Genomic DNA, 26552 nt, shown 5'->3' with positions numbered 1-26552 from the left:
TACCAGCCACTAGCATCCGACTCCTGGCAGCATTTTTCTCGTCCATCAACCCTCTGACCATCCATCTGACCCTCCTCATCAAACCAACCATTTCGTTGGCAAAATTAGATCAAAATATGTGGGGCCCATATTGTATAACATTTTTACTTCTGACTTACCTGATTTACCACCAGGGTGTCAAAAATCTTTGTTTGCAGATGACACGGGCCTCTCAGCCAAAGGGCGAAGCCTTCGTGTCATTTGTAGTAGATTGCAAAAAAGTTTGGATATTTTCTCCACTTACTTGCAAAAATGGAAAATTTCCCCGAATGCTTCCAAAACTCAGCTTATAATTTTCCCACATAAGCCGAGAGCTTCTTATTTGAAACCTTCTAGCAGACATATTGTCACTATGAATGGGGTTCCAATTAATTGGTCTAGCGAAGCTAAATATTTAGGACTTCTGCTACACAGATAGAAAAAGTTGTTGAAATTTACACGAAAGTAATGCACATAAAGGGAATGCCAAAAAGAGCGTAAATTTAAACGATATTATCACCTGAATGTATGCAATTTGTATTGCATTATGTCACTTTTTATACGAAAAAGTGTCATAATGCTATGTAAATTGCATACATTTAGGGCGAACTTGTTGGAAAAGATTCATGTACGCCCAGAATAGTGTAATTTTCCACGTCTTTATTATTTACGCGCTGATTACTTTTCATTATTTTTTTCTGTGTAGATCAAAAATTAACTTTTAAAAATCACATTGAAGGGCTTCAAGCCAAATGTAACAAATATATTAAGTGTCTATATCCACTTATAAACAGAAAATCAAAACTTTGTCTTAAGAACAAACTTTTGATTTACAAACAAATTTTAGACCTGCCATGTGGTATGCTGTGCCAATATGGACTAGTTGCTGCAATACCAGAAAAAAGGCACTCCAGAGGATTCAAAATAAAATTTTGAAAATGATTCTGAAGTTGCCTCCGTAGTATAGTACCAATGAACTTCATAGAATTTCTAATATTGAGACATTGCAAAAAATGTCCAACAAAATAATTTCCAATTTTAGACAAAAATCGTTGCAATCTTCTATTGCAACGATTAACTCCTTGTACGCTTAGTATCAAATAGGTTAAGTTTAGTTTAAGTTGAAAACATTGTAATTCCTACATGGTTCAATTCAACCAGAGGAAAAATTCTAACTGCCATAGGCAATTGAAATGTATTAAAAATAACTAAAAAGTAACATAGCAAATAAGGATGATAGTGTTAAGAAAACACGGAACACCTAGTCTAAGAGATGAATGCATGTATTAGATAATTATCAAATAAAATTAGTTAAAAAAAAAAAAAAAAGATCAAAATATGTAATCAATCATGATGATTCATGTTTGAAAACAAATTATGATTTCAATTTGATGTCGAAATCAAAATGTGTTTTCTATATGCTCTCATTTTGTTTTCAGGCTTTGCTCGGGTGACTATCGTCGCAGTACGAAATACCACAGTTGCGACAACTTGTAGTGTCGTCGATGACGCGCACGACGATAGCTTTCGTCGTACAACCAAGTCGGCATGACGACATCGAAGAACGAAGACTTCACTTCATACCATTATTCTTCAAGCGGTAGCTGCCATGCGAAGATTTTTATTAATCCTTTGTAATAATGAATTTGAAGATGCGTATGAAGGCGTTATAAATGTTATCGATATATTTATGTTACCAAAGTTCCTACTATTTGTTTATTTGAGACGCCATTATGTTTTTAACCAATCCGTCTATAATGTTGCACGTCATTATTAATGCGATGCGAAGAAACCGAATAGGTGTTGCGTCGTGCAATGTAATAACGGAGACCATTGACGATTAAAGGTTGCATGAAGAAGAAGAAGTCGAAGGATGATATCTGAAAAATATTGCACGGGGAAGCATACGGGAAGTTCTTTAAAACTCTTCTCAAAAATTCTAGGAGCAATTTAATTAAAAACGGTTAGCAGTATGGGGTTGGACTTTCCTTCTACTGCATGATAAACGCAATTTTTCGATTTCAAATTTTATTTTATGATATCATACTTGATACACAGTATAAGGAAAGTCCAACCCCGTACTGCTTTCCGTTTTTAATTAAATCGTTTCTAGAATTTTTGAGAAGAGTTTTAAAAAAATTTCCGTATGCTTCCTCAAAAGCGATATTTTTCTAATATCATCCTTCGACTTCTTCTTCTTCATGCAACCTTTAATCGCCAATAAGTTTTCCGCTTTCTTCATACGACGAGGATGACTATTGTCAGCTCTGCTTCCTGAACTGTTGTAGTCACAGTTTCGTGGATATTATCGCACAGTCTGTTAACATCGCCAGATCCGTTGGCATCTCCTATCCGCTCGTCCCACTTCTGGCGGTACTGTTCAGGAACCCCTTGAACTGCCAAACGTATCATTCTGTTGATTCGCGAATTCATGACGCTGGATAGTCGTTTTTTTTTGCAATTTCAAGGTAATACCGGTTTGAAGGTTTTGGTACCGGAAACAAAAATAAACACACAAAAACAAGGATGTTAACGATCATTCAGTAATTTGCATTCGATCATTTAGTAGTTTGCCATAACACATTACAGAAGCTGAATTTCAAAATATGTTGTATGGTGGACTTCTAGTGCGAAGGTTTTTGTACAACTTTGCCCAATGGTTCGTTATTAGAATTCAACTAATAGCGGAGTTAGAGCGCTAGTTGCAGTAACTTAAACTAAATGATTGGAATTTTGTTATCATTTAGTCTAAGTTACAGAACCTATAGCTATCACTCCATTACTAGTGGAATTCAACCCACGAACCATTAGACAGAGTTGTAGAAAAACCTTCGCACTAGAAGTCCACCATACAACATATTTTGAAGTTCAGCTTCTGGAATGAGTTATTGACAGAATACTAAATGATCGAACGCAAATCATTGAATGATCGTTAACATCCTTTCACAAAAATACCTTAAAAAATTGGAAGGGTTGTGTACAAGGCACATATGTCCTGACAAAGGACCGATTTTCAAAACTGTACGCCTTTGCAATTACTAACAGCATGCGGGCAACGATGATTCGTTGCTACGAACGCCGGCTGGTACACGCTCCGTAAAATCACGTAAATTACTCGCCCGCAAAACACTGCTATTTTTATACACAGAGAAAATGAAGCGGTGGGCGAAAAGGTACGTACCTTACATCAATCTGATATCCGTGTTGGGGGTGTATGAACGGAACTGTTGGGTTCTGAAATTTTTACCAGACGTTAAAGAACTTAATTTTTTAATAGTAGTTTAATACAATTAGCAAATTGGTGAAAAGCTTGCGAATTAATTGATATATAAATCTTAAAAATCCATTGAAAGATAAAGTTTGAAATCTTACATGATTTGGGGCCATCCACAAAGTACGTCACGCTCCTAGGGGGGAGGGGGGGTTTCGAGCAGCGTGACGACTCATACAAAAATTTTAGAGGTTTATTACAAAAAGTGTGACGAATGGGGGGTTGAAAATCGTCAAATTGTACAACTTTGCCCAATGGTTCGTTATTAGAATTCAACTAATAGCGGAGTTAGAGCGCTAGTTGCAGTAACTTAAACTAAATGATTGGAATTTTGTTATCATTTAGTCTAAGTTACAGAACCTATAGCTATCACTCCGTTACTAGTGGAATTCAACCCACGAACCATTAGACAGAGTTGTAGAAAAACCTTCGCACTAGAAGTCCACCATACAACATATTTTGAAGTTCAGCTTCTGGAATGTGTTATTGACAGAATACTAAATGATCGAACGCAAATTATTGAATGATCGTTAACATCCTTGCACAAAAATACCTGAAAAAATAAGAAGGGTTGTGTACAAGGCACGACCGCTCGACGTAAACTATGAAAAACCTCTTAGAGCAATGAGAATCGTAATATCATATGAATATTAGGTTGTATACATGAAACAATTGCGAATTTTAGACAAAAATTATTATAATCTTCACAGATAGAAAAAGTTGTTGAAATTTACACGAAAGTAATGCACATAAAGGGAATGCCAAAAAGAGCGTAAATTTAAACGATATTATCACCTGAATGTATGCAATTTGTATTGCATTATGTCACTTTTTATACGAATAAGTGTCATAATGCTATGTGAATTGCATACATTGAGAGCGAACTTATTGGAAAAGATTCATGTACGCCCAGAATAGTGTAAATTTCCATGTCTTTATTATTTATGCGTCGATTACTTTTCATTATTTTTTTCTGTGTTATCAGCATAAAGATTTTTCTCAATCACCACCGATGACCATAACAGATGTTATTTGGACCGCTACCGGCGCAGACATCGTCTAAAGTCAATCAAAACAAACTCCTCTCCCGCGCGTGTTTGCTGTTTTGCTTGAACCGCACGGTGATGGTTGTCACCAGCATAGGCAGCGTTCAATAAAATTTGTTTAAAAATTTTAGTAGAGCAGGTTTGTCGGCAGCAAGTGAAAATGAGAGGGAAAATTTTCCCTTGCAGAATGTTGCTGTTACCGACGACAGACGCTCAATGATTTACCGCCTATTTGCTACAGACGTCATCTTCGTGAATAATTACCCGCCGACGGCCGCTACTGGCAAAATTCCCTCTTGCCCCTTCCCAGTCACTAAAAGCTGCAAGACGAAAGTAAGAATTCTGCGAGAAAATTTCACTTGTGCGACAATTTCCAATACAGCAAACAAGACCTTCTTCTTTCTAAATTGATAGTCCTGAAAAAAGCAACGATTAAGTGCACCATTAACTATCAGTATGCGAGAAATTTTCGAAAAAATAGTACTACTCCCACCGACGACGAGATTTCTGCAGCAACCACCGCCGACGGTCATCATTGTTGGATGAATTTCGAAATCTTCGAAATCGAAAATTTGGTACTACTCCCACCGACGACGAGATTTCTGCAGCAACCACCGCCGACGGTCATCATTGTTGGATGAATTTCGAAATCTTCAAAATCGAACACCACTGATGTCGATACTGGGCCCACTCTCCGAAGAATCTCGAACTAACTGGCCCGCGCGCACTGGTTGCGATACTGGGACCGCATCGGACTGCTCTCTGGCTCAAGCGCGCGGGAAAGCTGCTTTCTTGTATCTAATGAAGTAAGTTCATTAGCTCCGCCCCTTCGCTATTCGTAATGAGTAACATAAAATATGCACCCATAAAGATTAACAAAGGGGCTGGGCATCGGGCTCACTATATTATCTCTTCAAATTGAAAGTAGCTATTATGGCGTCGATAGCGGTCTCAGCAGCATCAGAGCAGTCCGTCGGCGGTGGTTTCTGCAAAAAAAAAAATTGCCGCGCTATCGTCTGTAACCATTCAGCAGTATAAAGAGAAATCTTTTCGCCACTTCAAACAAATCAAACCCTTCTCTTTGTACAGTAAATGTCCTGACAAAGGACCGATTTTCAAAACTGTACGCCTTTGCAATTACTAACAGCATGCGGGCAACGATGATTCGTTGCTACGAACGCCGGCTGGTACACGCTCCGTAAAATCACGTAAATTACTCGCCCGCAAAACACTGCTATTTTTATACACAGAGAAAATGAAGCGGTGGGCGAAAAGGTACGTACCTTACATCAATCTGATGCCGTGTTGGGGGTGTATGAACGGGTGCATGGTTCTGAAATTTTTACCAGACGTGAAAGAACTTAATTTTTAATAGTTTAACGTTGATAATCAGTAGTTTAATACAATTAGCAAATTGGTGAAAAGCTTGTGAATTAATTGATATATAAATCTTAAAAATCCATTGAAAGATAAAGTTTGAAATCTTACATGATTTGGGGCCATCCACAAAGTACGTCACGCTCCTAGGGGGGAGGGGGGTTTCGAGCAGCGTGACGACTCATACAAAAATTTTAGAGGTTTATTACAAAAAGTGTGATGAAGGGAGGGAGGGGGCGGGGTTGAAAATCGTCAAATTTTGCGTGACGTACTTTAAGGATCTCCCTTTCGTGACGGTTCCCAATATGGAAATTTTCATTTTGCACCTTCTATCTGAGGTTTTAGACGTAGTTTACGTCAAAAACATTTTAAAAAACTCAACTTTGAGTTCATTTTTATATGTCAATGGAAGGTAGTTTTTTCACCCTCTCTCATGAATGATATTAAAAACAAAGATAGCTGCATCGACCCAGCGTGTGCTGTTCCGTGGAAGAAGCCAAATTTGAGTTGTTTTAACCGGGACTATAAGTGAAAATAACATAAATTTAAGTTAGTGAAAACTCATAGTGGATGAAAATTCAACACGGGAGTAAAAAGGTAAAGTACTCGTCAGATTTTTTCGCATCCACTTAATCCACCTAGCGGCGATGATGCCTATCTCGTGCATCGTAAAATGGACTGAAAAACCCAACTTAATTCGCCGAGTGGTGATACTGCCTTTCTCGCATTTAGCCAAGACACCATCCTTATATGGTGCTTATATAGTTCGATTCCATGTTCTTAATATCTATTCAACGCAATGGTCGATCCAATTCAATAGTGATCAACAAGGTTTTGTCCCCTGTCGAATGCAATTTGTTGCGAGAAAATCGGTTAAGAATTACTATATGAAAAGGTGGTTAATGTTTTTCGATTTTCGTGTGCACACACACACACACACATACACACGGACAGACAGACAGACAGACTTTGTTGTACGAGAAAGGCAAAAAGCTTTTTCTCCCGATCTGCGCGTTTGCATCCCCGATGACTGTCTTTACTTCGTGTATTATCTCCGTTGGCCTTATCAAGGCTTTCATAGAACGCACCCTTCACGTCATCAGGCTTATCGTTCGTTGGCGTTGGCCTAGGTGCTGATCAGGATATATTTGAGGAATTTGTCCTTCATTCTCATCACATAACTGCAGTCGATTATCGGCTTCCACTAGATAAGTCGCTTCATCTGTTTATCGATCACCATGAAGCTAACTCCACGTTCTGCTCCGTCGTCGCCGCTATAGTAGATGTGGTACTTGAGTGAAGTGTTTGCGATGGGATCCTCCCCCGCTCTGAATTCACTTTCTCCGATTTTGGTCCACCGTATTTCCTGGATTGCTGCCACGTTCACGCCAATCTCTTACAGCTCACGAGCCTGGAGTCAAACACGTGTGGGTTCATTCAAAGTTCTCAAGTTACAAGATCCGACTTTCCTATCGTTGTGCTTTATTCGTTGCCGGGTATGTTGCTTGCAGAATTCAACCGTTTGCCCTACTTTTTCCTTTCCTGGTAACTGTAGAAACTTTGGTAGGCTACCTTACCAGGGTTACACTGCCTACATCGTGTTGAAGAGGCTGCCTTCTGCTTAAATGATGCAGCACAGTTTTGTGTAGAGTCCCTCGCTGGTCCTCGGACTATGTTCTGCCGCCCCTAACATGTGGAACTGATGCACGATCCCTTCTCTGTCAGCGTACGCCCATGGTTCCCATCAAGGTTGGTTACCCGATCTTGCTAAGGTTGCTTAAATTCTAAGGTTGCTCATACTCTGGCACTACGGGGAGGTAGGGGTAGGAGTTGCTGGGTAAGAGGCAAAGGACCTCAAAATGGGTTCTATTTTATTCCTTCAGGTCCGCGAAGTATCAACGGTACGCATTACCAGCATTTAACATTACTGGAATAATTATAAATAAATTAAGAAGGAAATTTGTCATTTCCAAACGGTGGAATGGTAGTTGCACGTTAGCTGTTTTATTCACGAAAATCCCATGAAATTTCTTGGCGGTTGTCATCATAATGCAGACAAAACAAAATTTACAATTAACGGACGGGGCTGGCTCACTGAATCCACAGCGCTAAAATTCAATGTCGAATTAGCTGCCGTAAGGCTGAATGTTCGGCGACATCGTTCATTCATGCATGCGTGCATGTCGTCGCTACAACACTTCGGGTTGAGTGGAAGTGAACGGCGATTGATAGCATACATAGCGATGGCCAGTGCTCTTCCAAAACGACTGCAGCGGCATCCCTAATTTAGGAGACGCATCTGATTCCTTGAATTGAAAAATAAATGCGTATTTCATGCGGGGTAAGCTTCGGGCATCGTGGATATGTTCAATTTATGAAATATTGAATAAAACTCTAAGCTTGCTGGTCCATCCTATGCAATGCAGGAAGGCAGCCAATTTATATCAGCATACGTGTAACAGAGCTTCACATCAGTACCACCCAAAACTTACCATATTTCTAAAATGCTATGCAGCATTGGATGCATTTGGAAAACGATTGAGGCTAGACCAGATCCAACGTTTGTGGATGTTTTGCTCAGGGCTGGCTTTAAATAAAACAAGTCCAACCAAAATGTTTGATTTATAAAAGTACAAACACAGTAGTTGACATATTACTATGAGAAAAGGATTTTTTTCGATCGTCGTGAAAATGATCACTTGATTCGATGTTAAAATTATCAACTACTCTCATGTACCTACTGTTGAAGTACTGGGATATGTTATTATTCCAGCCTCGTTACCTACCGTGTTCCGTATTTTAATGGTTTTATTTTTATCGTACGGCGCAGTTGCGCCAAAAAATACAATTTCATATGCATCTAGGAATGACAGAAAGAAGTTGATAAATTCCTCTTTTCTTAAGCTGACCCTGCATCTAACCTATATATGCGATTCAGGATACGCTACTCGAGGTGATTATTACATTCTATCGAACTAGCAAACTGAATACTAATTAGCAATTTATGGTTTGCCGAGCAGAAAACATGAATCGTTCTGTCTTTGACCAAAAACACATTTTCGTGCTTGAATGAGTAGGTTGGAAGCTAATTGATAATTAGCTTTTGATGTACACCGACTGAACTAAACGTAAAATAAGTGACAATTGAAGATATCATGACGTCGAATCTGGAATATTGCTAATGTTACGTTTTGACAGGGTAAGTAAATTGAACAAATCGGTTGTCAATTGACTTTCTTTTGTTCAGGTGTTTGAACGAATGTGTTGAGACGTTCAATTTGCGTTCAATTCAAGCGACTTACTCAATTCCCTTGATTTGTCTAAACTTAGCATAACACTTTGTGGCACATGGTGATGGTGGAAGCATCCGCTCTATTGCACCGAAAACTCACTTTCGTCATGAAGATGATATTCTCAGTAGCAACTAGGTAACTGCTCGTTAGGATGGTCGGTATTACCAGGGCAACGGCAATTATAACTTTATAGTACTCGTTCAGAGATGGAAGCTGATGCTGGCAGTTGGAGTTGAAGTGCAGCGATGCAAAATATTTTGGAATTGTTCAATGTGTGGTACAAACAAGTTGTTTTTCTGCTCTTTTATCAGGGGACTCTGAAAAGATGGCCTATTTGTCTGCCAAACATTGTTGCAATATGGCGTCAGCCAGTTATATTTTTTTATTTCGTTTTTATTTATGAAAAGAAAATATAGGGACATCTGTACGTTTTTGTTCGGCATAAGAGATACTAAAACTGCTCGATAAACCCCAAGCAATTGTAAGTTCTCGTCGGGCCTAATTGTCGATAACAAACACTAACTACACACGAGCCATTCGCCCAACATGCGCAACCATCCAGAAAGTGAGTACCAAAATAAGAAGGAGTACCAAAACAATAAGAGGTACTACAATATAGGCAGCCAATAATGTAGATCCGCGTTTGACACGTTTTTACTACCCTTAATTTTATCATTGCCATGTAGGTTATGTTATCAATCAAACAATCAAGCTAAAAGCAATACTCAAGATCTTTGACTCAACGAAAACTGCATGTCTGCTTCCGACTTTGATTTTCTAAATGAATAATTGCATAACATGATTAATGCAATGTTCAAAGCAAATACCAAAACTGAAGCTGTTCATGTTAGTAACAAATTTACTCACCGTACTGGACTTCGTTTTAATGGATCCAATTAATTCTATGAACATTTTAAATTGGAATGCTCGCTCTTTAAAGGGTAAGGAAGATGAATTATTCAACTTCCTATCAGTTCATTAGGCACGGCAAATGCTGGGTAAAGCGTACCATTGGTACTTCGCGTACCTGAAGGAATAAAATAGACCCCATCTCGCGGTCCTTAGCCTCTTACCCAGCAACTCCTATCCCTACCACCCCACGGTGCTGGCCGGGATACGAGCAACCTTTGGGAAGATCGGGTAATCAACCCCGGTGGGAACTATGGTCGTATGCTGACAGGGAAGGGTCTGTTCTCCATGTCAGAATCGGCTCACAACAGCGTCTGTTCTCCATGTTAGGGGCGGCTGATCATCGTCCGAGTGCCAGCGAGGGACTCTAAGTGAAACTAAGCACCATGGTCCACCGGAAATAAGGAGGAATGGTCCTCCGGAAATTTAGGGGGTTTGGCGTCAGGCCCTGCAAGCCAGCCAAAAAAAAAACTTACGGAACGAACAATCAACAAGAGAGTACGGACCGGAACCATCGGCGAAGACCACTGCGACGAAAGGGACTAGCGATTGGAAATTCGGTTCGTGGAACTGCAAATCTCTCAACTTCATCGGGAGCACACGCATACTCGCCGATGTGCTCAAGGACCGTGGGTTAGGCATCGTAGCGCTGCAGGAGGTTTGTTGGAAGGGATCAATGGTGCGAACGTGTAGAGGAAATCATACCATCTACCAGAGCTGCGGCAACACACACGAGCTGGGAACAGCTTTCATAGTGATTATGATAAAGACGCATTCTACACGCAGCTGGAACGTGAGTACGACAGCTGCCCTAGCCACGACGTCAAGATCATCATAGGAGATTTGAACTCTCATGTTGGCCAAGAGGAGGAGTTTAGACCGACTATTAGGAGAGTTCAGCGCTCACCGGCTGACGAACGAAAACGGCTTACGACTAATTGATTTCACTGCCTCCAAGAATATGACCATTCGCAGCACCTACTTCCAACACAGCCTTCCGTATCGGTACACCTGGAGATCACCACTGCAGACAGAATCACAAATCGACCACGTTCTGATTGATGGACGGCACTTCTCCGACATTATCGACGTCAGGACATATCGTGGCGCTAACATCGACTCTGACCACTATCTGGTGATGGTTAAACTGCGCCCAAAACTATCCGTCATCAACAATGTTCGGTACCGACGACCGCCGCGGTACGACCTAGAGCGACTGAATCAACCTGATGTCGCCACTGCATACGCGCAGCATCTCGAGGCAGCGTTGCCGGAAGAGGGTGAGCTCGATGGGGCCCCTCTTGAGGACTGCTGGAATACAGTTAAAGCAGCCATTAACGACGCAGCGGAGAACAACGTCGGGTATGTGGGACGAAGTCGACGGAACGATTGGTTCGACGAAGAATGCAGACAGATTCTGGAGAAGAAGAACACAGGGCGAGCGGTCGCGCTGCAGCAAGGTACCCGGCAGAACGACGGAACATCATAGACGGAACCGAAGATAGCAGACCCGCCTTTTTCAGGAGAAGAAACGCCGCCTGGAAGAAGCGGAGTGCGAGGAGATGGAACAGCTGTGCCGTTCTCAAGAAACACGCAAGTTCTACCAGAAGCTCAACGCATCCCGCAAAGGCTTCGTGCCGCGAGCCGAAATGTGCCAGGATAAGGATGGGAGCATCTTGACGGACGAACGTGTGGTGATCGAAAGGTGGAAGCAGCACTACGAGGAACATTTGAATGGCGCTGAGAGTACAGGCAGTGAAAGTCAAGGCAGCGGAGGAGATGACTACGTCAGTTCAGCGGACGATGGAAGCTAACCAGCCCCCACCTTGAGGGAAGTTAAGGATGCCATCCAACAGCTAAAGACCAATGAATCAGCTGGTAAGGATGGTATCGGAGCTGAGCTCATCAAGATGGGCCCGGAAAAGGTCACCATTTGCCTGCACAGATTGATAGTCAGAATCTAGGAAACCGAACAGCTACCGGAGGAGTGGAAGGAAGGGATTATATGCCGCATCTACAAGAAAGGCGACAATCTGGAGTGTGAGAACTTTCGAGCGATCACCATCCTTAATGCCGCCTACAAAGTGATATCCCAGATCATCTTCCGTCGTCTGTCACCATTAGTGAATGAGCTCGTGGGAAGTTATCAAGCCGGCTTCGTTGACGGCCGCTCGACAACGGACCAGATCTTTACTGTACGGCAAATCCTTCAAAAATGCCGTGATTTCAAGGCGGCATACGACAGTATAGACCGCGTAGAGCTATGGAAAATCATGGCCGAGAACAGCTTCCCTGGGAAGCTTACCAGACTGATCAAAGCAACGGTGGATGGTGTGCAAAACTGTGTGAAGATTTCGGGCGAACACTCCAGTTCGTTCGAATCGCGCCGGGGACTAAGACAAGGTGATGGACTTTCGTGTCTGTTGTTCAACATTGCGCTAGAAGGTGTCATGCGGAGAACCGGGTGTAACAGCCGGGGTACGATTTTCAACAGATCCAGTCAATTTATTTGTTTCGCGGATGACATGGACATTGTCGGCCGAACATTTGCAAAGGTGGCAGAACTGTACACCCGCCTGAAACGTGAAGCAACAAAAGTTGGACCTGAATGCCTCAAAGACAAAGTACATGCTTGTGGGCGGAACCGAGCGCGACAGGGCCCGCCTGGGAAGCAGTGTTACGATAGACGGGGATACCTTCGAGGTGGTCGAGGAATTCGTCTACCTCGGATCCTTGCTAACGGCTGATAACAATGTCAGTCGTGAAATACGAAGGCGCTTCATCTGTGGAAGTCGGGCCTACTACGGGCTCCAGAAGAAACTGCGGTCAAAAAAGATTCGCCACCGCACCAAATGTGTCATGTGCAAGACGCTAATAAGACCGGTTGTCCTCTACGGACATGAAACATGGACAATGCTCGAGGAGGACTTGCAAGCACTCGGAGTATTTGAGAGACGGGTGCTTAGGACCATCTTTGGCGGTGTGCAAGAAGACGGTGTGTGGCGGCGAAGAATGAACCATGAACTCGCCCAGCTCTACGGCGAACCCAGTATCCAGAAGGTAGCTAAAGCCGGAAGGGTACGATGGGCAGGGCATGTTGCAAGAATGCCGGACAGCAACCCTGCAAAGATGGTGTTCGCTTCCGATCCGGCGAGTGTGGGGCGTATTCGAGGATGGAGAGATGCGGCCTCGAACCGTGTATTGTGGCGTCAAATTGTTGATTCAGTGTTATCTGTTTAGACATAGACTAAATAAATGAATAAAATGAGTTCATATTGTGCACATTGCCATTATAACTGAAACATATTTGAAACCTGGTCTTTTCTTCAAAAGTGATCCAAATAATTTTTTTACCGAAATGATCGTCTTGACAGCGCCTATGGTGGGGTCGCCATTGTCATTAATAGACGTATCAAACATAAATTATATTCTTCGTTTGAAACCAAAGTTTTCGAAACCTTGGGAGTTTCTGTTGAAACAAATTTTGGACAATTCTCTTTTATTGCTACCTACTTGCCTTTCCAGTGCAATGGGCAGCAAAGGAATTTGTTGAGTGCTGATCTTCAATTTCTAACTCTCAACAAATCAATTTTTTGGAAAATAAATTTCAAAATCTTTTTTTTTTAACTGCTACAATGAATTCAAATAAACGCAAATAAATGTGAATTGATGGAAATAACTGAATCTATTGCCCTAAAGTGCAATTTTGACCTCCCTTATGTGCTTTTCTTGTTACTATTATGTGTTTTATCGTTTTATAATACACGAGAAAGGCACCATCACCGCTAGGTGGATAATTCTGGGTTTTTCATAATTCTAGATTGCTTTGAGAATAGGTCGTATGTGCAAAAGAGAGGCTCTCTTTGTTCACGCTCTCTTTCGCTTGTACATAAGCTAATTTTGCATATTTTGCCACATTTTCACTTCAGAACGCTAGACAAAGCTATAATCTTTAGATATCTGCCAAGAAATCTGAAGTAAACTTTATTATAGATCTGTAATAATCGAAAGAGAATGGAGGCAAAGAGAGACACTCTTTTGCACATACGACCTATTCTCAAAGCACTCTAGAATTGGTGACTTCAATGCCAAACACCATTCATGGAATAATACTCAAAGCAATTCCAATGGTAAAATTTTATTTGAAGATTGTTTTGCGGGATATTATACTATTCAATATCCCAATGACCCAACTTGTTTTGCTTCTAGTCGAAATCCTTCTACAATTGATTTAGTTTTAACGGATTTAAGTCAGCTGTGTGGCCAATTGGTAACTCATGCTGACTTTGACTCTGATCACCTTCCTGTGACGTTTGAAATCTCACAAGAAGCCATTAACAATCCAATCAGCTCTACTTTTTATTATCATAGAGCTGATTGGGATTTATATAAAACGTATGTTACGTTTGTGACGTAGGTTACACGGAGCTTCGACGACATTCTCAATCAATAGATTGTTTTTGACCCTTCGTTGGGAACTAATTTGGATGAAGTGAGATCTATTACTAGAAAATTTAAAAATATGAAGCATCGGGCGATGATGGCATTTTCTACATACTTATCAAAAAAAATCCTGAGAGCTCTTTATACTTTTTGATTAATTTATTTAACAAATGTTTTCAATTGGCATACTTCCCAGATAAATGGAAAAACGCCAAAGTTGTTCCAATTTTGAAGCCGGACAAAAATCCAGCTGAAGCTTCTAGTTATCGCCCAATCAGTTTGCTTTCTTCAATTCTATTTTTGCTGATGAGCAATTTGGTTTTCGCTATGGGCATTCAACCACTCATCAGTTATTAAGAGTTACGAATTTAATTCATCTCAACAAATCTGAAGGATATTCGACTGGAGTTGCTTTTCTTGATATAGAGAAAGCACTTGACAGTGTTTGGCATAAAGGTTTGATTGTAAAATTTATGAATTTTAATTTTCCTCTGTACATTATTAAACTTATTCAAAATTATTTATCATTTATCGCTCGCTGCAGGTAAACTATCAGAATTCTAAATCTAATAGATTACCTGTAAGAGCTGGTGTTCCCCAAGGCATCATACTGGGGCAGCATACTGTCTAAAATCTTTGTTTGCAGATGACACGGGCCTCTAAGCCAAAGGGCGAAGCCTTTGTGTCATTTGTAGTAGATTGCCAAAAAGTTTGGATATTTTCTCCACTTACTTGCAAAAATGGAAAATTTCCCCGAATGCTTCGAAAACTCAGCTTATAATTTTCCCACATAAGCCAAGAACTTCTTATTTGAAACCTTCTAGCAGACATATTGTCACTATGAATGGGGTTCCAATTAATTGGTCTAGCGAAGCCAAATATTTAGGACTTCTGCTAGACCATTAATTAACTTTTAAAAATCACATTGAAGGCATTCAAGCCAATCAAAACTTTATCTTAATTGATTCGACTAAGATGGCGACGTTTGAGGTTTTGGCTTTCAGTCTTTTGGGATCAAAAACGGGGTTTTATGTTTTCATCCGACGTTTCGGACACATGTATTGTGCCTTTTTCAAGGAGTTAACTATGATCCGTTTTATTGTCACATTAGCCCTCAGCATAGGACCTATTTGTCACCACAATTCGTTTGCCCTGTCTTGTGTGAGGTAGGGCGGAAAATTTGAATTGACCCGGCTCGCAGAAACTTTTTGGTGCACTTTTCTGTTTGGCGCCACTTTTACTCTGGTTGTGTCTGTTGTGTCTGCTTTGTCTAAATAACAAGTTTTGGATTTACAAACAAATTTTTAGACCAGCCATGTTGTATGCTGTGCCAATATGGACTAGTTGCTGCAATACCAGAAAGAAGGCACTTCAGAGAATTCAAAATAAAATTTTGAAAATGATTCTGAAGTTGCCTTCATGGTATAATACCAATGAACTTCATAAAATTTCTAATACTGAGACATTGCAACAAATGTCCAAAAAAATTATTTCCAATTTTAGAAAAAAAAAAAAAAAAGCGTTGCAATCTTCTATTACAACGATTAGCTCCTTGTGCCCTTAGTATAAATTAGGTTAAGTTTAGTTTCAGTTGAATACATTGTAATTCCTACATGGTTCAACTCAACCAGTTGAAATGTATTAATAATAATTAAAAATGTAACATAGCAAATAAGGGTGATAGATAGTGTTAAGAAAACATGGAACACCTAGTCTAAGAGATGAGTGCATGTATTAGATAATTAGCAAATAAAATTGGTTAAAAAGATACTGCTAACAAAAGGTATTTTGATGGGACTATTCCCAACATGTATAACACTCAGTTCTATTTTCTGCAGATTTGAACCACGAATAAATCACAAGATTCAAATATTTTTCAATTGTTTTGCTGTATGAATAAGTCATTTTATCTACGGATCAATTCACTTTGCAATTACGGCGCCTTTCTTGGCCGCAACATAATTATTTCAATAAATTTTAAATTTTAAAAACATGAGTGTAACACTGCTGGGGAAACCAGCGAGTTTGTTCTATTTTACTCCAGATTCAAACTAGAATAGTGGTCGAAAATTTGGAATGAAACTGAATCACTACTGATTTCAAGATAGCACGAGAGAAGGTAAAGCCGAATAATGTTCACTGGACATTATACCAGAAGAAACTACTTCAAAATTTTTAGAAAATTTGGTCGCCACGTGTTGGATGAAGGCAATGAATGCTGTGACAGCACGTGCTATTTGTACTGCGGATAAATTTTAAACATCCATGAGACATGAGAGCCTTGGAATATGATTACGAAAGTTATCATTTTGTTGCAAGGCACACTATTTCAAGTAGAGTAACGGTACTAATAGTGGAAATAGTAGTAGATCTGTAAAATAAAATATTTTTTTTTAATCAATAATTATGGAAATTGATAGCATTATTATCTTTGCTAATAAATAAACTAATAAATTTGGCAAATAAAATTAGATTGGAGTTATTTAACTTTAACAAACATCAAATATTGCTTGCATCACTAATAGGTACACTGTTCCTTTAGTGGTGATAAAAAATAAACTTGGTTTCCATAGTGGTGCTTTTCATTAATTTCTTTTAAAGCTAGCCACTATTGGTACAATTGCTTCTCTATAGGTCGGAGGAAGTCAATTTTTTTTAGGAAAATCATTATTTTAGTTTGTAATAAGTTTTCAAGTAAAAGTTTTTCAAGCGAAACATTAGGGTAAGTTGCATTTAACAGGATATTTCAAGCACGATACATCAACTGAAACCATCGAAAAGTGTATAATTATAAAAAAAAATCTCATTAAAAACCCACTACCTCCACTAAGGGTACGGTTATTCTATAATCCTGATTATTTGACTTATTTGTAAACTGAGGAAGCTTTTAACAGGTAGACTAAGAAGCCTATGCTACTGGGTTGTAGTTGTAAACTTGCTTGCAACATTGAACTTATATGTTGCATGAAACTTCCAATTAAAAGCGACTGACAGATAGATTCATTCTTATTTTGACTCACAGCTGCACCGAAGCTTTTCGGTTCTTCTGATCATCGAAGTATTCAAGTAAGTACCATATTTTTCCAATATCAATTAATTCTGTGTGGCTTTGTTTATTCCAATGCAGCGCATTCCAGAGCTGATTGTAAATACACGGGTAATCCACTTAGCAATGATATCATCACGGCTTCTAAAAATGTAAAAAAGTATGATTGCACTTTTAGTCATTTCAATACATTCAAACATTGCTCACCGGCATTAGTGCCTAGTTCAGCGATGTGATAGTATTTAGCCAAGCGTAGAGCAGTACGTTTGTTTAAAAGCAAAATTGTATTCCACATTCAGTGTTAGTTCTGTTGTCGATTCATTTGCAGTGCCACCATTAGTCAGTGCGATCCGGCTAGCGATTGTTGTTCTATCCACCTGCCCCCTCTCAGTATTCAGTCAAACCGTCGATAACGAAGCACAGTATTCTCCAAAAATGGCCCCAACCGTTGACGCCCAGTTCGTACGCAAAACAAATGACTTCGCTTTGGAGTTGTACAAGGTAGGTGGACAATATTGCGTTTCCGAGAAATATTTTCTTCTGCGTTAGAGTTTTGGTTGATGAGTCATAGCTACATCTGATATTTGATGTTTCACCACCCGTTGGTTATCAGTTATTGATATGAAATCCCCGTCCCAGACGTTAGAAAACTAAAAATACACGTGACAGGTTAATTTGATCCATTTATCACATACACAATGTATACTATTTTTTAACTATGATGATAAATTAATATTAAAATAGTTGAAAGATGAATCAACGATTGTCGATCAAAAGTATTTCTTCCAACCCATTTTCAACTATGTAGAATGAAAACATGTTATTTGTTATTGTTTCATGTAAATACTAATAATTGTAGTAAAACTGGTTGTTTCAAATAACGTGAAGAACTAACTTCGCACTTGAATTAACTTTAAAATGTTATAAAATCGTGTTTAACAAATATGATAAGTTTATTTTGATTCAGAAACTTGAAACCCATTGATATATAGTAAACTTTCTTTGTATATTAAATCGTATACGAACTGCCTGTAACTCTACCAAAAATAAACCAGTAAATTAAACCTGGACGTGAATGTTTACAAATAGGATAGAAGTGATCTGCGCCATTCCTGTACATGGAATGATACACCTTAAAAACAGTTCTCGTCTCACCCTACTCGTGAAATAGATTTAATCGACCGAAGAAATTTGAATATTGGTGGCAATGCAGCAAGACGATACTCATTAGCTACACGTTGCTAAGAAGGAAAGTGAGATATCCAAAAATAAGTCGGCATGGTTTATGGCAGCACTCTATGCTGTTAGAATCTGAGGAAAAACAGTGTAATTGGAAAGCAAAGAATGATAGTCAACTTTTGCCTCAGTAACATTCTTGTATATTAAAAAAGCGATAACAGAGGCATATATAATTTCTTTGCATTCATTTATATTCGCTGCCACTTTCATGCCAATATATTTCAACAAGCTTTTGAAGGAGGCAGTGGAGTGTTTTCAATAGCAATAAACGGTAAACCGTTAAATGCAAATCGAATAGGCGTACATAAAACAAGATATGCCCACGTACATATAACAGTGTATATGATACGATTTATATACAAAATAGCCCACATTGAGGCCCTCCTTAGCCGTCCGGTAAGATGCGCGGCTACAAAGCAAGATCATGCTGAGGGTGGCTGGGTTCGATTCCCGGTGCCGGTCTAGGCAATTTTCGAGTTAGAAATTGGGCATAAAAGGATCATCGAGTTAGCCTCACGATATACGAAAATGGTAACTTGGCTTAGAAACCTCGCAGTTAATAACTGTGGAAGTGCTTAATGAACATTAAGCTACTAGGCGGCTCTGTCCCAGATTGGGGATGTAATGCCAATAAGAAGAAGAAGCCCACATTGATATGCCATGGCTAAGCAAATACTGCTTTAATCTCTAACTAACCATTTTATGGTTATTTTTTCCTTGTGAATCATAGCTAGCTGATGCCATCTCAGAATTATAGAAAATCTCAATAATGTTGATTACATCCGCATTTAAAAAAAATGACAATGTTCTGTGTCCGTTTTCACTGTTCAACATGTATGTGTTTAATACCCTCAGCTGGTTGATATATTTTTGAGCTTTTTTAGGTACTAATAATAAGTTTTAAAAAAAATCATGTGTGAGAAGAAATGTAAGGGGAAAAAAGCCGAAAATCCTTAGGTTCACTGTCCTAATATAGATAGGTAAGAAAAATTTATTCGCAATGCAAATACCCATGCTATCAAAGCAATCATAATCGCAAATTTTTTAAAATAAACTTTAATACTTATGAGGATGAAGCAGCATAATATATGCATTGGATTTATATAATAAGAGAGAACTTCTTCGTCTTCGACGTGTTGATCGATCCACGTAGCTTCGCTCTTTAGTCTGATATGTGCTTCCTTCATCTAAATTAAATTATTTAAAAATCTGAAATATTAAATAACTCAGACACTGTCCGAGCAGATATCACTTGAAAAATATGGTACACAGTCGGATCTTTTACCAAAATTTCGTTTGTGGTGTACGTTACTGTACGAATAAGGCAGAACATATAGATGCATTAGACTCAGACTGTAAATATTAACAAAATTACATTATGTAGAAATAAATTGCATATTTCGAAAACATCTTTTGAATCTTTTCACTCCATACACTATTATGAATCAGTCAATAATTTATTATTAGCGAATCACATATTTCAAGATTTTAACACCAATTTTGGATCAGCAAGTTGTATTAGCTTCATTAGCATGTTTGAACTAACAAAGATAGGTTCGCTGAGCCGCACTCATTACCAGCATTCAAAGCGAAATGCTACACCGATTGGAATGCACAATATGGTCACTTTTATTGCGTAAGGAGCGGCACTGCGATTCATTCTACATATATGTATCTGAATTGATTATAGTAAAATTTAAACTATCTGTTCTCTTTTCGATTATGAAATAAAATCGAAGAAACAAGTAAACAATTATTTAAAATTTGTTTACTTGTTTGCTTGAGTAGTACAAATTTAAATCACTATGTTGATTTAAATGCTAAGGTTGATGAAAAATAATCATTACCCTGTCTTTGATAGTGACAAAATTAAATTAAGTTTAATTAAAGTATAAATTACAAACCTTTCTGTGCTAGGTACTTTGTAAAGTTCCACAATTGTCGGTCTCGTCATCCGTCGTCTCGGTTAATCGCCATTTCTCCGCACGTTAAGGGTCATCAGTGCTGATTCTATTGCATGCAGTTAGCGTCTTCGTGGCATTCGTGAGAGCTGGCTGTTGAATATTGTTTTCGGAATCATTTCTTCTGACGTAGTTCACTGAAGATTGTCGTATATAAGATTAATAATATTTTCTTTGTACATTTTATACACCTCGTGATTCACACCATTTTCTAGCTTCCAACTGAGTGTTGTACGCTCGAAAAACCCCGAAAGCTTACATCACTTTTTACGTCCACGCTTGGGAGTTACTCCAGTACTCCTATCAACATCTCCGGAATCATGGCCATTTTCATAACGATGACATGTCCTAAAAACAACAGAAATTTTGTGATTGGTTGCAAAAAAACAGAACCAAATTCCGATGCAAGACATTTTAGTGTATCCATTGTACTTGCCAAACACATACTCATGCAATGGCGGACATAGAAAAGCTTTAAATTAATAACTGTGGGAATGCTAATAGAACACTAAGTTGGTAAGCAGGCCAAATTCCAGTTGGACTGTGAAGCCATTGAAGAAGAAGAAACAAGACTGCTGAGAACTATCATTTTGAAAGAGTTATAGATTTGTTCAGAAACAATTAATTGTGAATGTTCATTAGGACAAGTTTATATAAGATGTTTTTTTTACAAATAGGAAGGAACATTAAGCTCGAAACTGCCCATTAGGGTGTCATTTTAAATTTCTAAAAAAAAATCAGTCAAACTCCCATATGACTATCAGTTTCTTTTTGATGATTTAAGAGTTCTGGAAAAATGTCAGCTAATTTGGGGGTGGCACAAAGATCATCCAACACGGCACCATGTTCGACGAAAGCAAACGTAGGTAAAAAACGGTCCCGATATACTGTCGCGCTTCGCATAAGAGTCCCATGTCGATTTTGTTTTTCTTCCAGAAATGAACATAAAATGTCCTCATCTTTAGGAAAAACTGATAAAATAATTAGCGTTGTTCTAGAAATTTGAAAATCAAAACCCAGTTGTGTTGTCCCATTTTGCTATTTATTCGCATAACAGTCACATTTCAGGTATTGATATACTTTTGCACAAAAATAAATATAAATATGGTTTATTGAATTGTTCTAGTAATGTATACAGATATAGAATATTATACCAAATTTTTAGAAAGATTGCAGGTATTATCAATTTTTTTATTTTTTTCTGATTTCTCTATGTAAAACGAGTTTGAAAAAATCACTCAAGTTGAAGAAAACTGACATGGGATGCTTATGCGAATAGGGGCAGTATAGCTATTTCTTAGTAGGGTATATGGCTCTTAGCCTAGAGGGATTGTCAAGCCCTTGGGCATAGTCCCTGCTGCCAGTGCCCGGAATCATATGCTGATCAGAATATCAAAATTTGCTATCACATACTAATGTTTGACTATCAGGGTTTAAAAAATAACATCCTTGAAAAGAGCATCTAAATGGGATTAAGTCAAAGTGTTGCAAGTTGCCCAATTTGACGGTACACTTGTTCAATTTCAACGAGTTTTTTTTTTTTCAAACAGTTCATAGAATTGCGTCACATACTTTTTCTACAAACCATAATTATTAATAAATTGTTAGATTGTAAAAATAAATCATTCAAAGTCATCAGAAATGTGTAACCATAAGAACTCACCGAAAGTTATAACATGTGGTACGTTTCTGACGGTATTGGAAAAGTAAAGGTAAAAACCATACTTTGGTCATTATAAATAAAAATGCTCTGAACATAAACAAACTTGATTAAACAAAATTGATTATCTGCTATTTCATCTTCTTCTTATTTCCATTTCATCGTTCACTGGGACATGAACGCCTCGCGGTTTAGTGTTCATTCAGCACTTCCAGAGTTATTAAACTGCGTGGTTTCTAAGACAAGTTACCATTTTTGCATTCCTATATCATGAGGCTAATACGACGATACTTTTATGCCAATGAAATTCGAAACGATTCCTAACCCGAAATTTTCCTAAACCAGGCCGGCATGGTCTTGCTTTGTAGCCACGCAACTTATACGGCTTAGGAAGGCCCCAATTTTTTGCTTTCCCCAAATGCGAACCATACACGATGATAATTGCCGAAGAGTAATGCTCTAACTATACTATCCAACCTCAAACAAATATCAATTCATTTCACAAAACCAATTTTATATTTTACAAAGATTCAATTTGCTTTAGCTTCATTGGAAACCCAGATTACCTTCGCTAGCTTATACCATTTATCTTCCCTCAACAGCAAATAATTTCTACCGAAAAGAAAAATGTCGTCATTTCGCCATTCTCCATCAGCAGTTGCTTGTCACTGGCTGCCATGGGAGCCAGTGGGTCCACCGCTGAAGAAATGCTCCGTACCCTGAAATACGACCCAGAGCAAAAGACTCTAGTATCAGACAACTATGGCAATGTTCTGAGCAGCCTAGATGGTAACAAAAGCCTTAAAATTGCCAATAAAATGTACATCATGGAGAAGTATTCGGTTAAGCAAAAGTTCCAAGACCTCGCACAAAAAGGCTTCCGTTCGGAGGCCGAGTTGATCAACTTCCAGGACAACGCTGTAGCAGCCAAGAAGATAAACACCTGGGTGGAGCAAAAAACAAACAACAAGATCAAGGATTTGATCTCGGAAGATTCGTTGGATGATATGACACGATTGGTACTGGTCAATGCCATTCATTTCAAGGGCACATGGACTCACCAGTTTAACCCAGAAAACACCAGACCGATGCCTTTCTGGACAAGCGAGACCGCGTCTGTTGACGTACCCATGATGAACACCAAGAAACACTTCAAGCATGGAGTTTTCGAAGAACTTGGCTTTGCTGCACTAGAACTTACCTACAGCGATAGCGACGTGAGCATGCTTATTCTGCTCCCGAACGAACGCAATGGGCTCTCTAAACTAGAGGAAAATCTGCAGAACATCGATATTCCTGACCTGCTCACCAAGATGTACAGCCAAGAAGTAGAAGTATTTTTACCGAAGTTCAAAATTGAATTTACTTTGGATCTCAAGGAAACGCTGGAGAAGGTTATTTTTCTAACAAAACTTTTTTCTAATGCATGCAATTTGATGATGTGTTTTCTTATAGCTTGGAATGGGAACCATGTTCGGTGACCATGCCGACTTCAGCGAATTGCTGGAACAGAATGAGCCACTGAAGGTGTCCAAGGTTGTGCATAAAGCATTCATCGAGGTCAACGAGGAAGGAGCGGAGGCGGCGGCTGCTACGGGTAAGATCACTTGCAAACGATATTCATGTGGTATTCACTGGGATGAATTTCATCTAATCCAAAACATTCATAAGTCTCAATGTTGTTTGTGTTGTGCCACTCTCGTTTAAATTATGTTACTTTCAAGGTGAAATAGGACTGCAAATTGTGTATACATGTTCTTTTTGAGCTTATGAGCTGCAAGTGCTCCGCTTTCAGTCAAAATTCAGTTGAAAATCTTATAAAAACGGAACACTAAACTGCCAATTATTATGACTGACATGTTGCATGTATGTAGTTCCGTTTCGCCTTAAAAGTGCTTGGCTTGGTTATGGAATCCTGAATGTTTCGTCGTTTGTAGGGGCAATTGTTCGAATGAAAAGATGCATAGTTTCACTACAACCAACGGTGTTCAACGCGGATCACCCTTACCTATTTGTGCTGATGAAGGATAAGCAACAATTGTTTATGGGAAGATACTCTGACATGGGTAAAAGGCCAGAGTTGCGCCATGAGGAGCTTTAAAACGAAATTTTGAAAATACATCTCATGTCTATCAGAACAAAATAATTCATCTTTATTTAATTTCGACATTCCACGACTGAAATCAATTGATCTGTAGAGGGTTACAATATAACAGTAGAATGGGTAAATTCGTAAAATCATTCCAAATCAAATATTCTTAAATTACCTTGATTGATAATACATAATATAACATCTGCTCCCAGATTGTTTCTTGTGACAATATTTGCCTGAGAGTGTAAATATTAAATCCAGTCCCCGTTAAATTTTGGACATTTTGATAATATTGAATTGATTTGTCATTATTTCATCAATTTAGACTAGAGCTAAAACAGCAACCGGCACATTAAGCGAAGATATTTAGCTGCCATGTAGATGGATCGTCTCAGTGATGTGCAAAATTTTACAAAAACGGGTTGAAGGATGGATGTGGACAGGCCTTATTTTCAACGTATTTCTTGCGCTCAGGCTTTAGAAAATAAGCTTTGCCATAAGATACGCGAACTGCCACTTTTTCGACTATATTTGTCATGTAGAAACAGACTTGGAAAAAAGTCAGTACATTATTTTTGTAAAGATTAATATATGGATACAACAGCTAAAATAGATACGAAGACATCTTGTAAAAAATCAACTTAAAAAAAAGCAATGGAATTAAACATTGCGCCAACTCAACTGAAATCTCAATTTCGACCAAAACAAATTTTGAATGAATATCTGAGTATTTGTATCTTAATCTCAAAATGATTGCAAATGAACTGCAGTTTGCAACATGATTTATATTGGTTTTGTCGAATAAATTCAAGTTAGTGTTAACAACAGAGATTACCAGATATCATTATCAAAGCTTCGAACCGTCAACCTCTCTTTGTCTACAGACCCTGTTGTTTTATATTTCTTTACCATTTTATTGATTCAGAAAATGTCATAATAAGCTTCAATGCAGTTTAATTTCGATAAGACTATCTTTTTAGATGGCTGTTACATTACACGTTAACGAATTAAAACCTGCACACCCCGTGTCATGAGATTTCCCGGCATAATTCCGTTGCATTTGATATGAAAAAAAACTATGACAAATTACATTCACAAAATAAACCAGATGAAGCATTCAAGATAAGACAATGTCAGTCCTTTAAAAGCTTTCAAATCGTTGCTATCTTATCGTTGTGATTCCGTATCAATATTATCAATCGGATGTTCGTGCATGTAGTCGGCTAGCCTGCGATACATACTTATCTACACATTAATCCACATCTATTTTAAACATGCGTCACTTTTCGACTGTAATCACGTTCCAATTCCTAGGTATGATTATGATGGCGAGATGCATGATTCTTCATCCGTACTTCACCGTGGATCACCCCTTCCTGTACATATTGAAGCAGAATGAACAGGTGTATTTCATCGGACGGATGGCCGAAGTCTGATTAAACATTCAAGTGCCTTACAGCGACGTTGTTCAAGTTTAAACTCGAATTTACAACATGGATCATAAACACTTCGCAATCAAACCTTAAACTGCTTTAATTGCAAATTAATACTTTTTGTTATACGTTGTTGTAAAAACTAATAAATTTGTTTATCTAAAAATGATCTACTCTTGATTGAATTTATCAATTATTCAATAACACGGCCCATTCAACCAACTCAAGTGCTAGACTTCGTCTTAAGCATTCAATGAACCATTAGGATCTTTGCTACCCAGAAAAAGAAAACTTTTTCATGCACTTCAACAATCTCCACATGCCAATTTAGTTACATTTGCTTGATTTGTTCTCAAGTTTTGTAGAAAATTATCTTTTTTTAAATTCGATTTTTATTTGACTTATGGTGGCTTCTTATCCGAAACTAGTTCGCCGCGAACATGTATCTTTCATTTGTATAGGAGTCTCCTTTCCGGAAATCAATCCACCATAAGAACCTTCATCGGCCCCAATAACCCCATGCTTATAAATTTTCACGCCGATCGGTCCAATATTTTCCGAGTCTAAAAGGGTCAGGCAGACAGAAATTAATTTTTATGTATATAGATATCTTTGTTTATGTTTCAACTGTGTCACTTGCAAATTTATTTTCTCCATACTAATTCCCATATAAACTGGAAACGGCTTGTGCTCAATCAGTTTTATTCAAATCAACGAAATGGATTATCCCGAGGGTAGTTGAACAAAATCGATTTTCATTGCTG

General features: G+C 38.6%; 1 protein-coding gene across 5 annotated transcripts in view; it reads left to right on the top strand.

Annotated features, from left to right (window-relative positions):
* LOC134211652 (serine protease inhibitor 42Dd-like) overlaps positions 1-26552 on the top strand; it is a 56944-nt gene that overhangs the window by 27248 nt on the left and 3144 nt on the right. The window contains exons 1-5 of one of the 5 annotated variants that reach the window (XM_062688748.1): positions 17380-17423; positions 17732-17904; positions 22866-23657; positions 23719-23860; positions 24201-24408. In XM_062688748.1, coding sequence (XP_062544732.1) covers position 17423; positions 17732-17904; positions 22866-23657; positions 23719-23860; positions 24201-24364 — 1272 coding nt within the window. In that variant the 5' untranslated portion in view covers positions 17380-17422 and the 3' untranslated portion in view covers positions 24365-24408. The other 4 variants (XM_062688749.1, XM_062688750.1, XM_062688747.1 and 1 more) reach the window with 4 other exon arrangements.

This window comes from Armigeres subalbatus, chromosome 2 (assembly GCF_024139115.2).
Source record: "Armigeres subalbatus isolate Guangzhou_Male chromosome 2, GZ_Asu_2, whole genome shotgun sequence".
Taxonomy (NCBI): domain Eukaryota; kingdom Metazoa; phylum Arthropoda; class Insecta; order Diptera; family Culicidae; genus Armigeres; species Armigeres subalbatus.
This window is presented reverse-complemented; position numbering and strand designations above follow the sequence as displayed.